This window comes from Chaetodon trifascialis, chromosome 5 (assembly GCF_039877785.1).
Source record: "Chaetodon trifascialis isolate fChaTrf1 chromosome 5, fChaTrf1.hap1, whole genome shotgun sequence".
NCBI classification, from domain to species: Eukaryota; Metazoa; Chordata; class Actinopteri; order Chaetodontiformes; family Chaetodontidae; genus Chaetodon; species Chaetodon trifascialis.
The window spans coordinates 30983768-30997322 of record NC_092060.1 but is presented as its reverse complement, the minus strand read 5'-3'; the positions used below and the strand labels follow the sequence as shown (position 1 = coordinate 30997322).

Here is a 13555-nt window from a genome sequence, read left to right as displayed (position 1 = left end):
GGTGTTCAGTCATGGCACTGGGTTGATCATTAATTCTGCTGCCGCACTTCTTTCTTTCTTTCTTTCTTTCTTTCTTTCTTTCTTTCTTTCTTTCTTTCTTTCTTTCTTTCTTTCTTTCTTTTTTGCAGACGCACCCTGACGTAACACGTCCGTGCACTCGGTCAGTGGTGTTTGAAAGATGGAAAATAGGAAGAGCAAGAGTGGCGCGGAGAAGGCAAGAATTAAAAAGAGGAAAGCTCTGGAAACAGACGCAGCCAGATGTGCTAAAATTGACAACTTTTTTAATAAAACGAGCTCGCGGTTGGAAACGACAAATGAGGACGATGAAACGGACATGGCAAGATGTTGAACTTTGCCTGCAAACCACCGTTCAATTCATGAATTATCATGTCAATGAATTGTGCAGCGTTGTATTATATAACATAACGTTATTGAAATTATAGCATGATGCGACGCCACCATGGAAGGAACAGGTGAGCTGTTGTAAACCACTTTCTATGCCCAAACGAACTTAATGAACAGAACGTACATTCAGATATTGTTGAAAAGGATGTGTTGTAATGAATAATGCTGAGGTCGTGCAACTCTTACTTGCACTGAATTGGAAATATTTTAGAAAAATACACTGAATTACAAGGCTTTACATAACAGTGCGCTATGGTGAACTTAAAATGTATACATGACTTTAAAAATAATAGGTCGTGATCTCAAGTGGGCCGGTCTGAGGCACGAAACTCCAGTCCCACTCCGGCCCTGTCTGGGAGGACTGGTGGACAGACCGGAGACTTCCTGTTTGTCTTCCACCACATTTTACAAGTTTCAGACTTTTACTTGTGATGGAGTATTTCATTGTAGTACTTGTACTTTTACTGAAGTACAGGATGACTTTTTCTTCTTCCACCTGTGAACATGTAAACTGTGCCGACGGTTGCGTTGGAGGCGCAGACCTGCAGAGACCTGCTGGGAGCTGCTGCCCCCTGCTGGTCGCTCACCGCATCACATCCTGTCCCAGTGTCAGAACGAGGAAACGCAAACATTTATGGTTTTAGGAAATAAGTTAAAAAAAAGAATAAAAAGGCTGAAACAATTACAGGATAACATCCATTGAAGCCACTTCATGAATACGTCGGCAGTTCGGTTAAAAAAACTCCACCAGTGTTAAAACAATTGAACTTCAGAGGTCAAACTCTTTCTCTTTACAGTGTGGCACCATTAAAACCAGTGGAACCAGTCTCTTCCTCCACACTCAACATGTAGCTTATGAATAAATGATTAATACACAGAAAAGTATTTATTTTATTTGTTATTCAGAATATCACACAGTGTGTTTAGACCTTCTATTTGGAAGATTTTTCCTTTAAAATTGGACCAGAACAGATTATTAATTAACCCTGACATAAGTGATGTCACTCGAGTCAGTGATGTCACTTGAGTCAGCTTAAGACTATGAGTCTGAAACTGAAGCAGATCTGCTGGCCTCAGAAAGAGGTGAGCTGACAGACCTACAGGCTGCGTTAGCCACCACTAGCTTAACTCACACCAGTCATTGCATTGTGGGTAATGTAGGCAGCAGGTTTTCATAAGGAAAAAGAACATGTGGAATAAAAAGAGGATATCTGTCGTACTGCATTGATTTCAACGTATGACACGACGACAGCAATGATGATGATGATGATGATCTGTGGAGGACCAAAGTCTGCTGAGCTGCAGACTTCCAGAAGAAGAAGAAGAAGTTCCGATGGATCAGCTTCAGTCTGTTGACGTCTGTAGAAATCTCCTCTGCTTGCTGCGACGTCACTGTCAAACATTTGGCTTCATTTCTTGGTTCAGTCGAAGTCGATGTCGTTTTATCTCTGAAGTCATGAAACGGCTTCAGACTCGACAGACAGACAGCAGCGGACTGAGAAACTGTTCACATTTATTACTTTATCCCCAAATTTCACAAACACGTGACCTCACAGTGACGTTACGATAATGATAAAATACAGAAGAATGTAACACTGACAAGACTTGAAAACATTCTGCTCCATAATATTTCTGTACTTTTGCTCAAGTCAAATGTTGAACATGGAACTTTTACTTCGAGTGGAGTATTTGTACACTGTTGTGTTGATTCGACTCTGCTAAGCCAGGCTAGTTACCCTTTAACGGAGCTCCAGTTTGACGTACTGTGATGTGGTGGATCAGCACTGAAGTTTTACAGGGTGAAACTTTTCTTTGTGTTTCTGTTAAAGTCCTCCTGGCTCCCTTTGCTTGAGGGATTAATGGTGGTGGGGGGTCACATGCTGTCCAGACTGCAAAGAGCTTTAGGCCAGTAGACACAACAACAGAAACTGGTTTGAGGAAAAGACTTCTGAAATATTTCCACTCTGCAGAAACACTGACAGACTTTGCTGAACTGTGATAGAACGCTCTTTTCTCTCAGACATCATAGGGCCTCTCCTCCTCCTCCTCCTCCTCCTCCTCCTCCTCCTCTTCCTCCTGTTCCTCCTGCTCCTCTCCGGTCTTCTTGGTGAAGGCGGACGACAGCTCCTGCAGCAGCAGTTCCTGTGATGGCGTGCAGACTCCCTGCTGCTGCTGCCTCCTCCTAACTGGAGGATGCTGGTCGGTGCTTGAGTCCGGGCAGCTGCAGTCCGCTGCTCCGTCGCCTCCGTCGCTGCTGCCTCCGCTCTGCTCCAGAGAGTCCGCAGAGCCGCCGCCCGTCCGGACCGGGTCAGGGACAATCATGTGGTCTGCGTGTCCGGTCGCCACGGGAATCAGTCTGAGCGGTGGGTGGTCCGGGACTTCCTGGGTCTCTGCAGCGCTGCTGGACAGGAAGCTGGTCTCTAGAGATTTTAGGACCTGCAGGCCAAAGTCCCCGACTTCCTCGTAGAGCGGCTCAGGGAGGTCCGGAGACTCTGAACGCTCCTCGAACGAGTCCTGCTGCACCTTCATGGGCTGCAGGTATCAATGATGAATATCAATAAAGCATCCATTCATTTTCCTCCACAAGACAACAAGAAGTACAAAATACTGACAGGAAGTACAAATTACAAGTACTCACAAAGTACATGGAGAGAGTCCTTCTGTCGTGTAACTTCCTCTGCAGAGAAAAGACAAAGAGTCTGATGAGCGATTGGATGACGAGTCCTGGTTCAGTCTTCATTGTTGGTATAAAAGCACTTTCCATCATTCAGTCTCAAACTCTGAGTTAAAGCATCATCAGCATCATGACAACAGACAGAAGACAGAAATGTCCCTGCAAAATAACTCCTGATGAAGAACACACAAAAACTGCCTTTTTCTCTGTTTTGTTTTCCTGGGAGCATTTTTGTCATTCCTTGTCATTCAACTCTGCAGACCTGGACCTGGACGTCCTGGAGGTCCTGGTGGGTTATCAGGTAGACGGATCCAGAACCTTCTCAAAGTTTTCTAAAACAGTTTTGAACATTTTCTAAACTCATCCACACTACAAACTACAGTTTGAGACTGGAGAGCAGCCTGACCAGCGTCTGATTGGCCGACAGCATGCTGCTGTTGCTCTCGTCTCCTCTGATGGGGACGAGCGGCATCGTGCCAAACTTCTGCTTGGAGATGTCTGAGGAGGAGTGACGCCTCAGCACCGGAGGACCCGGGTCATCGTTCTGGAAAACAACCACAAAAAGAGTCAGCAGGGAACTGTGAGGGGACATCCTGCAGACAGACGAGGACATTCATGTCTCTAACATCTTCAAAAAGCCTTTAAAGGTTCAATGTGTGAGAACTGACCGCCTGTCAAAGGTCTTCCAGACAAACAGGGGGCAGTGTATCACCAGAGTAACCGCTAACTGCTGCTAACTACCCTCTTGGCTGTAGCTAGCTTTGGCTGCAGCTGCTAGCCGGGGTTAGCTAATTAGCTCAGTTAGCCGTGCAGCTATTAGCTGGATGGAGTCTGGTCCAATGGAGAACTCTGAGCACCGGAGAGATCGACCATCAGCAGCGAGGAAAAGCAGCGTTCAGAGCCGGAATATTTTAACATCTAACTCCAGAAGCAAAGCAGAGCTGCTGATCGTGGCGACAGTGAAAGACCAGACGATGAGTTTCATTTGGTTTGTTTTACGATGAGTTAACCTGGAAAATCAAGATCAGTTCAGGAAAGAGACAAACTTGAATTCAGAAGGTGGTCGGTGAATTTTTTGCTTCGTCAGGAAAATAGGCATAAGAATATTTGTTTTCTCAACATTTTGAGTTTATTTTGGTCCTTACACTAAAAAAGCTGAAAACACTTGTGAAACATAGCAAACATACATCTCCCAGCTGAAACTACTACAGAACGCCACCTGTTCAGGTACAAAGTGGTATTACAGGACAGGACGGGCTGCAGCTAGCTGTTAGCATGCTAACATCTGCAGCTAGCTGTTAGCATGTTAACATCAGTAGATATCTTGGCAGCACTACACCGAGGCTCCCTTGACATAACGTCAGAACGGTTCTTCTCATTCTGTCACAGATTTCACCTTTAAACTGATGCATTATTACAAACTGGTGAACAGCATCAGATTCAGAGCAGCCGTCAGTCGTCTGCCCTCCTTTTATCTGACTCTGCTGGACTGAATCTGATCCTGAATCAGTTCCTCAGCGTGCACAGAAGGCTGGCAAAGCAGCTGACTGACCTGAGCTTTGAGGAAGCTGGTGATCCAGTCCCACAGTTCAGCCTCACAGCTGCAGCACAGATAGCTGAGAGAGAAGAAGACATTCAGACTTGATTGATCTCCTGCAGGGAATCCTTCATGTGACTAATCAACGCCATTAAAGATCCGCCCAGAAACAAAATGAGTCAAAACTCAAAGGAACGCTGAAACTTAGCATCTCTGTGAACATCTGACGACCAGGTGTCGGGAGCTTCACAGGTAACAGCGTGATTTCAGTGATGAAGAAGTTGAGCTGTGGCATGAGAGGGTGAACGGATGAAGGTACTTACAGCTGGTGTTTGTCTGACATCACCGTGAATCCCCACCTACAGGTGAACACAGGTAACAAAAATAACTCACTTCATCATACAGATGATGTCACCGAATAATGACCTTTATTAATGGAACACTTTAACACCTTCACATAAGGCAACAGATCGAAAGCAGTCTGAAATCTGATTGGTCAGTTTCGATTGGACGCTACGATACAAAGGTCAGATCAATAACAGCGGTGAGACCAGCTCAGCTCGTGTCCTCGGCTGCTTCAGTCCCCTTCATGTAAAGCAGCTCGACTCGCTTGTGTCACCTGGTTGGAGCTTTCAGTTTCCTGCGGATCCCGATGTAGATCTTCATGGACTTCAGGGACCACTCCTTCTCCGGCCTGATGCTCTGAACAACAACACAAACCGGTCAGAAGACTGGAATACAAGCCTGACTTTACTGGTTCCCACAGAAAGCCAGTTCTCTCTGCGGTACCTTCTTGTCTTTGAGCAGCAGCAGTTTGTGGTCTTTGATCTGGAACGTTCTCTCCTGGAAGCGGTTTCCCTGAAGGAGCTTCGGAGGTTCTTCACGACACTTCAAGAGACCGATCTTCATGATCTCACTCTTATAGGCTGAAGAGACAGACAGACAGACAGACAGACAGACAGACAGACAGACAGACAGACAGACAGACAGAGACAAAGACAGAGAGAGAGACAAACAGACTCTTTAATCAAGGTCCTCTTTCTGAATGTCCAACGTTACTTTAGAAATACAAAAATAAGACAGACGTCTGTCTTCTAAGCTTCCTCATCATGTTTTAGAATCAGACTGCAGAAACGTCCGCTGGGACGAGCCGCCGTGTGACGATGGACACGTGGTGGAGTTCAGGCTGAAAGCTGCCCAATCAGAGCTCAGATTCAGTCTGCTGGGTGTGCTCAGTGAGGCGTGTTGGACCTACAGGTGAGGATGTTGATGCCTTCTCCTTTAGGAACTCTCTTCACCACCAGGTAGGCCGAGCTCGGGTCGGCCATCTTGCACCACTGCAGAGCCTGCTCCAGGACTTTCTCTTTGGGGTGCAACGGACGCTCTGAAACAACAACAACTGTCAGATAGGATAGTGAAATCTCCCAGGCACCCTGAACACATCTGTCCAGGTGTGTCAGAGACAGAGAGACAGGTGGACAGGTGTTATCTTGCTGTCTCACCCAGCTGTCCATCCTCAATGGCCTCAAACGTCATCCACACATCTTTGTCTCCAGCCGGGACGTTCCTCATGAACAGGACCTGATTGGTCAGCTCCTCAGCACACATGGTGGGAGACACCTGTGGGGTCACAGGTCACGCAGACTGTCACAGCTGGAAATAAACTTGCTGCTTGTCCTGGCATGCATCGGGTGGGACAGGTCAGCATGGTGTTCAGACCTGGAGACGCCTTGCTGTGGGACAGCTGTTCAGACAACCTGTGGATTCAGGTGAGCGGTGTCCCGCAGTGACGCTCAGTGTCACACTCACCTTGAGAGTGATGCAGCAGTCTGGAATCTTCATCTCCAGGTAAACTTCAATGATCAGATCACCGGCCTGAGACAGCTGAGACAAAACACCTTGTCAGTACTGATTCACTAATCTACGCGTTAACAAGTACCATCATTATTAATGAACAACCAGCATTATCTACTTATCAATGACTGATTATCAACTCATCACTAATCTATAACAACTGATTACCAACATATTCGTTTATTACACTTATTAGACTTTTTTGGGCCCAAATCAAATAAAACAATGAACTGAAACCTGACAGAATGAACAGCTGTGTGGAGCTCTGACATCATCGCTGGAGTACCTGAGTGTCCTTCCAGGTGGTGATGAGGCTGATTTCCAGCTCGATCTGAGTCTGATGCTCCTCATCGATCTGAAACAGGATCACACCTTCAGTTTGAACACAGTTTGACAGCAGCTTCATGTGTTCATCTCCTTCATCCATCATGCGTTCACAAAGTGGTGAACTCGCTCCATCCTCTCACCTGTGACCAATCAGCCTGTTTACCTGTGGAATGATCAAACAGGTGTTTCTGGTATTCTGATATTTTCAGAAACCAATGAAGCTGATGAGCTCAGACAGTTTATGTCAGAGAGGATCAGATCAGCTGATCACTTCCTGCCTGGTCGACATTTTCCACAGAGCATCAGCTGATTTGAATCAGGGCGTACGATGAAGGAAAATGACTCGGCCGCTCAGACTGCACTCACATCAAAGACGTAGAGGTAGTTGTCTATCAGGTCCTCTACGATCTTCACCTCATGCTCTCCTTTCCCGTCAGTCTGGAACAGACTGGGAGCGAAGAGCAGCGACAGGTTCTTAGTGCACATCTGGTTCAGATCGGCACACTTCTGGACCCTGAGAAAGAAGTTCAACAACTGTTACTGTTCTGAGCTGACAGCACGACTGCTGACGTCTGTGCTGCTGTTTCTGCTGCTCCCAGAGCAGACTGAAGACTGAGTGATGCAGCATCGTGTTTCACAGGTATCCTGTTCCCCCAGTTAAAAACTGGTGGTCAAATAAAGGCCAGGTCTCTAATAAAGGCCAGGTCTCTAATAAAGGCCAGGGGCATGGTCGATATGAACAAATAAAGGTCAGCCCCAAATACAGGCTGGAGAAAAAACGAGGCTGGATAAACTCCTGGTTTCATTCAACAGATTCAACAATATAATCCTGCTGTCGTCAGCACCTTGTTGTTCTGGATCATTCTAGTCTTACTGTCTTATTTCAGTCACTGCAGGTGCATGTGTGTTAATGTCTCAGCCAAAATCTGTCTTAGCTACATCCTAAGTCCTGTATGGGACTCGTCAAGTCACTGAAATTTCCATAACAAATGTTTCACAATAAAAGCCTTGTTAAGAAATGAAAGACTCCATCCACTAGAGGGCTTTTAATTTGAAACAGACACTGGAAGTGTTGTGTTTCTATTTATAGTACAATGCGGTACAAAAAACTTTAGCAGGGTTAACGGGAGCGAATCAGAAAGCCTGGAGGTTTCACACTGAATATGACCAAATATAGAAAAGATATATAGAAAATATAAAGAAAGCATCGAAAAGAAATGCCAAATATTTTTTTTTCCCTTTGTCCTCTTGTCCTCTGACTTCTTGCACTCTGTCTTGTTGCTGCTGTAACGTGAATTTCCCCCATTGTGGGATAAATAAAGTCTTATCTTATCTTATCTTATCTTATCTTATCTTAAAGGCCTCTCTGTCATATTAGCCCACTTCGCATTCAGGACGGCCCCTTCTGTAAATACAGTTTGAGGAAGTACGTTACATTTCAGACGTGCCATAATTAGCGTGAAGGAAAATGACCTCATGTTGCAAATAAGGTGAAGCAGACCTCAGAGGTGCAGGTCTGTTAGCGTGAGCTCACCTGTACAGGTGACTGATGAGAGCAGCCAGAGTGGTCCTGTTGACTCGAGGAAGACTCCGGATAATCTCTTTGTAGCGGTCCAACCTCTGACTCCTCTGAGGGATTTCTGAAGATGAGAGCAGGACAGACTTTAACCCTCGAGATCTAAAAACAAACTGAACATCAGTCACGACTTCTTCTCATTTTTAAAAATCACTGTTAAACCTGATTTTCAGAAAATGACTTAATTATTTCTGTGTGAGGACCCGAGCTGTGAAACCTGCTTAAATACAATGGATTTCATCCCAAATCACAAATGAGTCCATCAGGATTTCTGTTACTGGAGGTTTCCAGCAGTTAGTTCATTAGAGACTGAACTGGGACTTGAACCTGAACACGGTACATTTATCTGTCGGCATTGACGCATGATTGCAATTATCAGTATTCACACGTTCACAATGAGGAAGTGAAGCCAGTATCAACAAACCACAAAGGAGTTCAAGGTGCCTCCACGCTGCCTGATTTCCACCATGGTTCTTCACTTCATGCTCTCTGCAGAGTTTTATGGCTTTTACAGAGTCAGTCAAAGACCTGATGTCTTTGGAATCAGCTGATCTGACAGCTGATTGGTCAGCGACGCCTGAAAGCTTCTGCTGATTCATTCTGCAGTAAAGCACGAGAGCCCCGGCGCCCTCACACAGACCCTGAACTCCGGACCTGACAGCAGGGACCTCGGCTCTGTTCTGAAGTGGACTCACTGGCAGCCTCCTGCCACAGCGGGTGGAGGTCGGCCATGAAGATGGGGTCGTCCACCTCTCTGAAGAACCTCTTCAGGACGTCCGTCACGTCCTCGATGAAGTGGTCTCCAATCCTCAGTTTGACGTTTCGAGCGTCTTTGCGAAACTCTTCCATCAGGAGTTTGATCCTGGATTTGGCCCCGTTCTTCCTGTAGATCCCCTCGTGGCCCAGACCTACAGAGCATGCTCAGAATGTCACTCAGGTACACAGTGAGGGAGGACAAACGTCTGATCCCAAGAGCTTTAACAGCGTCACACAGACAACCTGCCTGTCAAGGGTTTGGTTAAGTTTCATGAGACATCAGTTTCAGCTGAGCTGAACTTTACGGCCTCACTGCTGACTCAGCATCAGGTGGTCCTGACCCACATTTATTCTAGTGTCACTCTTTAATGTTTCACAGCAGGCCGATCAACTTTGTCGTGTAGTAAAGCTACTGCTGATACTCAACCACTTCCTGCTTCACAAAAAATGCACAGTGGTACGCCTTTACTTTGAAACCAAAAATTAAGCATCACTTGAAATGTTCTGACCAAATATTTAATTTAAATCAAAGCGGAGAAAAGCTAATGCTCGCTCTGCGCTCAGCTCAGTGTCTGGAGCGATGCATTAAAAAGGGAAGGAGCCTAAAAAGAAGGTTGGCGTTCCAGCTGCAGCCTCTTCTTCGCTTACTGATGCTGAAGCAGAGAAGCGCCTCTCTCTGCTGGCCAACGCCTGATGTTCTGATGTTCTCCACCTGACCTACAGCTGTCTGCTGCTGAGACTGAACAAGACAGGAAACGTTCCAAAACCTCAAACTAGGAGCTCAAAGAGGCTGAAAAGAGACGGAGACGGCTGTCTGATCTCTCCTCATCTTCCTCACCGTACTGAGTGATGAAGGCGATGCAGCTGTCCACGATGATGGGGATGCCGTTTCTGCTCAGCTGCTGCTCCTTCAGCGTGTTTCCTTTGCCGCCGGCTGCTCGCTGGATGTCCGAGTACCACAGAGAGAAATCTGTCCGGCCGACGCCCTGCAGGTGGAGAGTCCTGACGAAGAGGAGACGAAATGATGAAGGAAAACAGAAAGTCCAGACCACATGAGCCGGAGTCCAGCAGAGAAACTCTTCGCCTCACCTTCCTTTTTCCACCAAAACCAGGATGTCTTTCTTCTCGTGGTGTTCGGTCTCGGAGGTGATACCTTCAAGGCAAACAGAGGCTGTTTCACCTGAATCGAGCACAGACTGCTTGTTTCTGTTCCTGGACTCTCATTTGGAAAACTGTGCAGGTTTAAAGTGTACGTGCGCACAAAAGCCAAAAACAGCGTGCGTCAAAAAATAATCACATTTATCAAACCATGTGCACGTACACCTGGACATGTGCACACCTGCACCAGCATCATATCCCGCCCTCTACATGCCAACGTTCAACCATTAATGGGCAACAGAAAGCAGCACATGACGCTGACGCACGTCAACGAGTCTGCTGACCGATGGTGCGTTACGGCGAATCCTGGCAACAACCGAGGCGAAGACGGAGAAGAGGACACGGAGGTGCTTGCAGGTGAGGTGGAGGTCAGGAAGCACATTTTGTCAATTCTGTGGTTCACGTGGTCCTCCGTCACGCAGCATCACACACCAGCGTCACCGCCGTTCACTGCGATCACTGATAAGGAGGACGCGAGGCTGCGTGTCCTGACGTGCAGGTGCTTTCACACACAGCCGGCGTGATGCCAGGAGACACGCACAGGATCAGAGGACAACGTTAAGACTACACATCACAACATTTATTTATATTTACAGTAGATTTTCTTATTTATTAATATTTACTTTTTTTAGTTCTTCTATATATTCTATGGTCGTCTGTATGTTTTTGGTTTATTGTTACTGCAACAAAAAGTTCACCACCTCACCGTCTCTACAATGTTCGTACACCTGGTCAGAGTTTCCGCACAGGTGTGCACATTCTGCCGTCAGGTTTGTTTCTATAGAAGCGCCGCCTCCTGTCCTCCTGTCCTCCTGTCCTCCTGTCCTCCTGTCCTCCTGCTCCTGTCCTCCTGCACTCCTGTCCTCCTACTCCTGCCCTCCTGCCCTCCTACTTCTGTCCTCCTGGCCTCCTGTCCTCCTGCTCCTGTCCTCCTGCACTCCTGTCCTCCTGCACTCCTGTCCTCCTGCCCTCCTGCTTCTGTCCTCCTGTCCTCCTGTCCTCCTGCCCTCCTGCCCTCCTGCCCTCCTGCCCTCCTGCCCTCCTACTTCTGTCCTCCTGCCCTCCTGTCCTCCTGCACTCCTGTCCTCCTGCCCTCCTGCTTCTGTCCTCCTGTCCTCCTGTCCTCCTGCCCTCCTGCTCCTGTCCTCCTGTTCTCCTGTCCTCCTGTCCTCCTGTCCTCCTGGCCTCCTGTCCTCCTGCCCTCCTGTCCTCCTGCTCCTGTCCTCCTGCCCTCCTGCTCCTGTCCTCCTGTCCTCCTGCCCTCCTGCTCCTGTCCTCCTGTCCTCCTGTCCTCCTGCTCCTGTCCTCCTGCCCTCCTGCTCCTGTCCTCCTGTCCTCCTGTCCTCCTGCCCTCCTGCTCCTGTCCTCCTGTCCTCCTGCCCTCCTGCTTCTGTCCTCCTGCCCTCCTGCTCCTGTCCTCCTGCCCTCCTGCCCTCCTGCTCCTGTCCTCCTGTCCTCCTGCTCCTGTCCTCCTGCCCTCCTGCTTCTGTCCTCCTGCCCTCCTGCTCCTGTCCTCCTGCACTCCTGTCCTCCTGCCCTCCTGCTCCTGTCCTCCTGTCCTCCTGCCCTCCTGCTCCTGTCCTCCTGTCCTCCTGTCCTCCTGCTCCTGTCCTCCTGCCCTCCTGCTCCTGTCCTCCTGTCCTCCTGCCCTCCTGCCCTCCTGTCCTCCTGTCCTCCTGTCCTCCTGCACTCCTGTCCTCCTGCCCTCCTGCCCTCCTGCCCTCCTGCTTCTGTCCTCCTGCCCTCCTGCCCTCCTGCCCTCCTGTCCTCCTGTCCTCCTGCACTCCTGTCCTCCTGCCCTCCTGCTTCTGTCCTCCTGTCCTCCTGCACTCCTGTCCTCCTGCCCTCCTGCTTCTGTCCTCCTGCCCTCCTGCCCTCCTGCCCTCCTGTCCTCCTGCACTCCTGCACTCCTGCCCTCCTGCTTCTGTCCTCCTGCCCTCCTGTCCTCCTGTCCTCCTGCACTCCTGTCCTCCTGCCCTCCTGCTTCTGTCCTCCTGCACTCCTGTCCTCCTGCCCTCCTGCTTCTGTCCTCCTGTCCTCCTGGACCTGTCTGTCAGTTCTGTACAGTTCTAAATGAGAGACCAGGTGTGTCCGGGACACTGACTGAGCTCCTGCAGACGGTTCAGGTTGATGATGTCCTCCGCGGCTCCGTCGTTCCGGGGACAGATGAAGAGGTTGGACTTCTGCAGGACGAAGTAGGCGTCCTTCCACTGCTGAGGGTCCAGCATGGCTCTGTACCGCAGCAGGCCGACCCGCTCAAACTCCCGAGTCAGCAGGCAGTGACAGCTGAGGGGGGTCGCGGCCTGATGGAGACGTTAGCAAAGAATCAAAAGGAGAAGTTCTCACACGGCTGGCTGGACAGGAAGTAAAAGCCCTACAGTCACTGAAGCCGAACCACCCATGACATCACTTCCTCTCAGCATAACCAAAGCTTTGAAACAAGTTTCTAAAAGATGGAATTCATTGTAGGCGGAAACCAAAGCTTTGATTGTACTGTCCTGGATTCAGTTTGAGGTGTTTCCCTCCTTATTCTAGAAGCATCACTTCAAAACGAGCAAACTTCTCAGTTAGTTCGGGAACGAAATGAGCGTTACAGATGAAGGGAGACAGTTTCACACCTTCCCGATGGATCTGGTCCAGCTGTGCAGAGCGTCGGCCGTCTCCAAGCCGAACTGATAAAGTTTCTCTGAAGTCAAATACAACTCGAAGGTGTAACGGAACCTGAGAGAAGTGAAAAGCAGATCTCACCTTTAGAACCATTAAACAGGTCACATGACTTGACAGGTGGAGCGTGACGTCCATACCTATCTATGAAGCCGTTGTTGTTGGAGGCGTCGGGTCGACTGACGCCCAAACACACGATGTCTTTAACACTGATCTGCATGCAGGGATCAGCCGATCGATCCGACTCATAGAAGAGCAGAGACTGATCCACCGAACACCAGAACTTCTGGAAGTCTGACAGAGAGACGAGGAGACATTCAGTCACATCGGATCTCACAGGTTCCTCTGATTCGATAGAATAACCCTGGTTTCACTCGTCCGGTTCATAAAAGTAGGACGTTCATTAGATCTGAATTATCTGGAACTTACTGCACATTTTTCTGTCGAGTGAAGCCTCAATGTTGTTTCATTCGTTTTTAACTGAGAGAAAAAAAAACCTGAGCCAGCTGACCCACCCCCCCACCTTCTCGAGTTTTCCTGGACAGCGTCCCCCTGTGGACGGAGCCAGACTTGTAGAGGTAACCGGAGTGAAGGACAGGCTGCA

At 48.5% G+C, this 13555-nt stretch overlaps 1 protein-coding gene across 1 annotated transcript in view; it reads right to left on the bottom strand.

Annotated features, from left to right (window-relative positions):
* Positions 1 to 272: 272 nt before the first annotated feature.
* The window catches only part of arap3 (ArfGAP with RhoGAP domain, ankyrin repeat and PH domain 3), a 31930-nt gene continuing 18647 nt past the window's right edge, over positions 273 to 13555 (bottom strand). Inside the window, exons 16-35 of the mRNA XM_070962640.1 lie at positions 13475 to 13555; positions 13092 to 13245; positions 12906 to 13008; positions 12392 to 12590; positions 10219 to 10282; positions 9968 to 10131; positions 9069 to 9281; positions 8332 to 8437; positions 7164 to 7311; positions 6757 to 6825; positions 6426 to 6500; positions 6119 to 6236; positions 5872 to 6000; positions 5406 to 5542; positions 5236 to 5318; positions 4940 to 4975; positions 4632 to 4695; positions 3486 to 3623; positions 3044 to 3082; positions 273 to 2937 (exon numbers count right to left, since the gene is read on the bottom strand). The exon at positions 13475 to 13555 is cut by the window's right edge and continues 24 nt beyond it. Of these exons, the coding sequence (XP_070818741.1) occupies positions 2422 to 2937; positions 3044 to 3082; positions 3486 to 3623; positions 4632 to 4695; positions 4940 to 4975; positions 5236 to 5318; positions 5406 to 5542; positions 5872 to 6000; positions 6119 to 6236; positions 6426 to 6500; positions 6757 to 6825; positions 7164 to 7311; positions 8332 to 8437; positions 9069 to 9281; positions 9968 to 10131; positions 10219 to 10282; positions 12392 to 12590; positions 12906 to 13008; positions 13092 to 13245; positions 13475 to 13555 (2636 nt within the window). The 3' untranslated portion in view covers positions 273 to 2421. The remainder of the gene's footprint in view (positions 2938 to 3043; positions 3083 to 3485; positions 3624 to 4631; positions 4696 to 4939; positions 4976 to 5235; positions 5319 to 5405; positions 5543 to 5871; positions 6001 to 6118; positions 6237 to 6425; positions 6501 to 6756; positions 6826 to 7163; positions 7312 to 8331; positions 8438 to 9068; positions 9282 to 9967; positions 10132 to 10218; positions 10283 to 12391; positions 12591 to 12905; positions 13009 to 13091; positions 13246 to 13474) is intronic.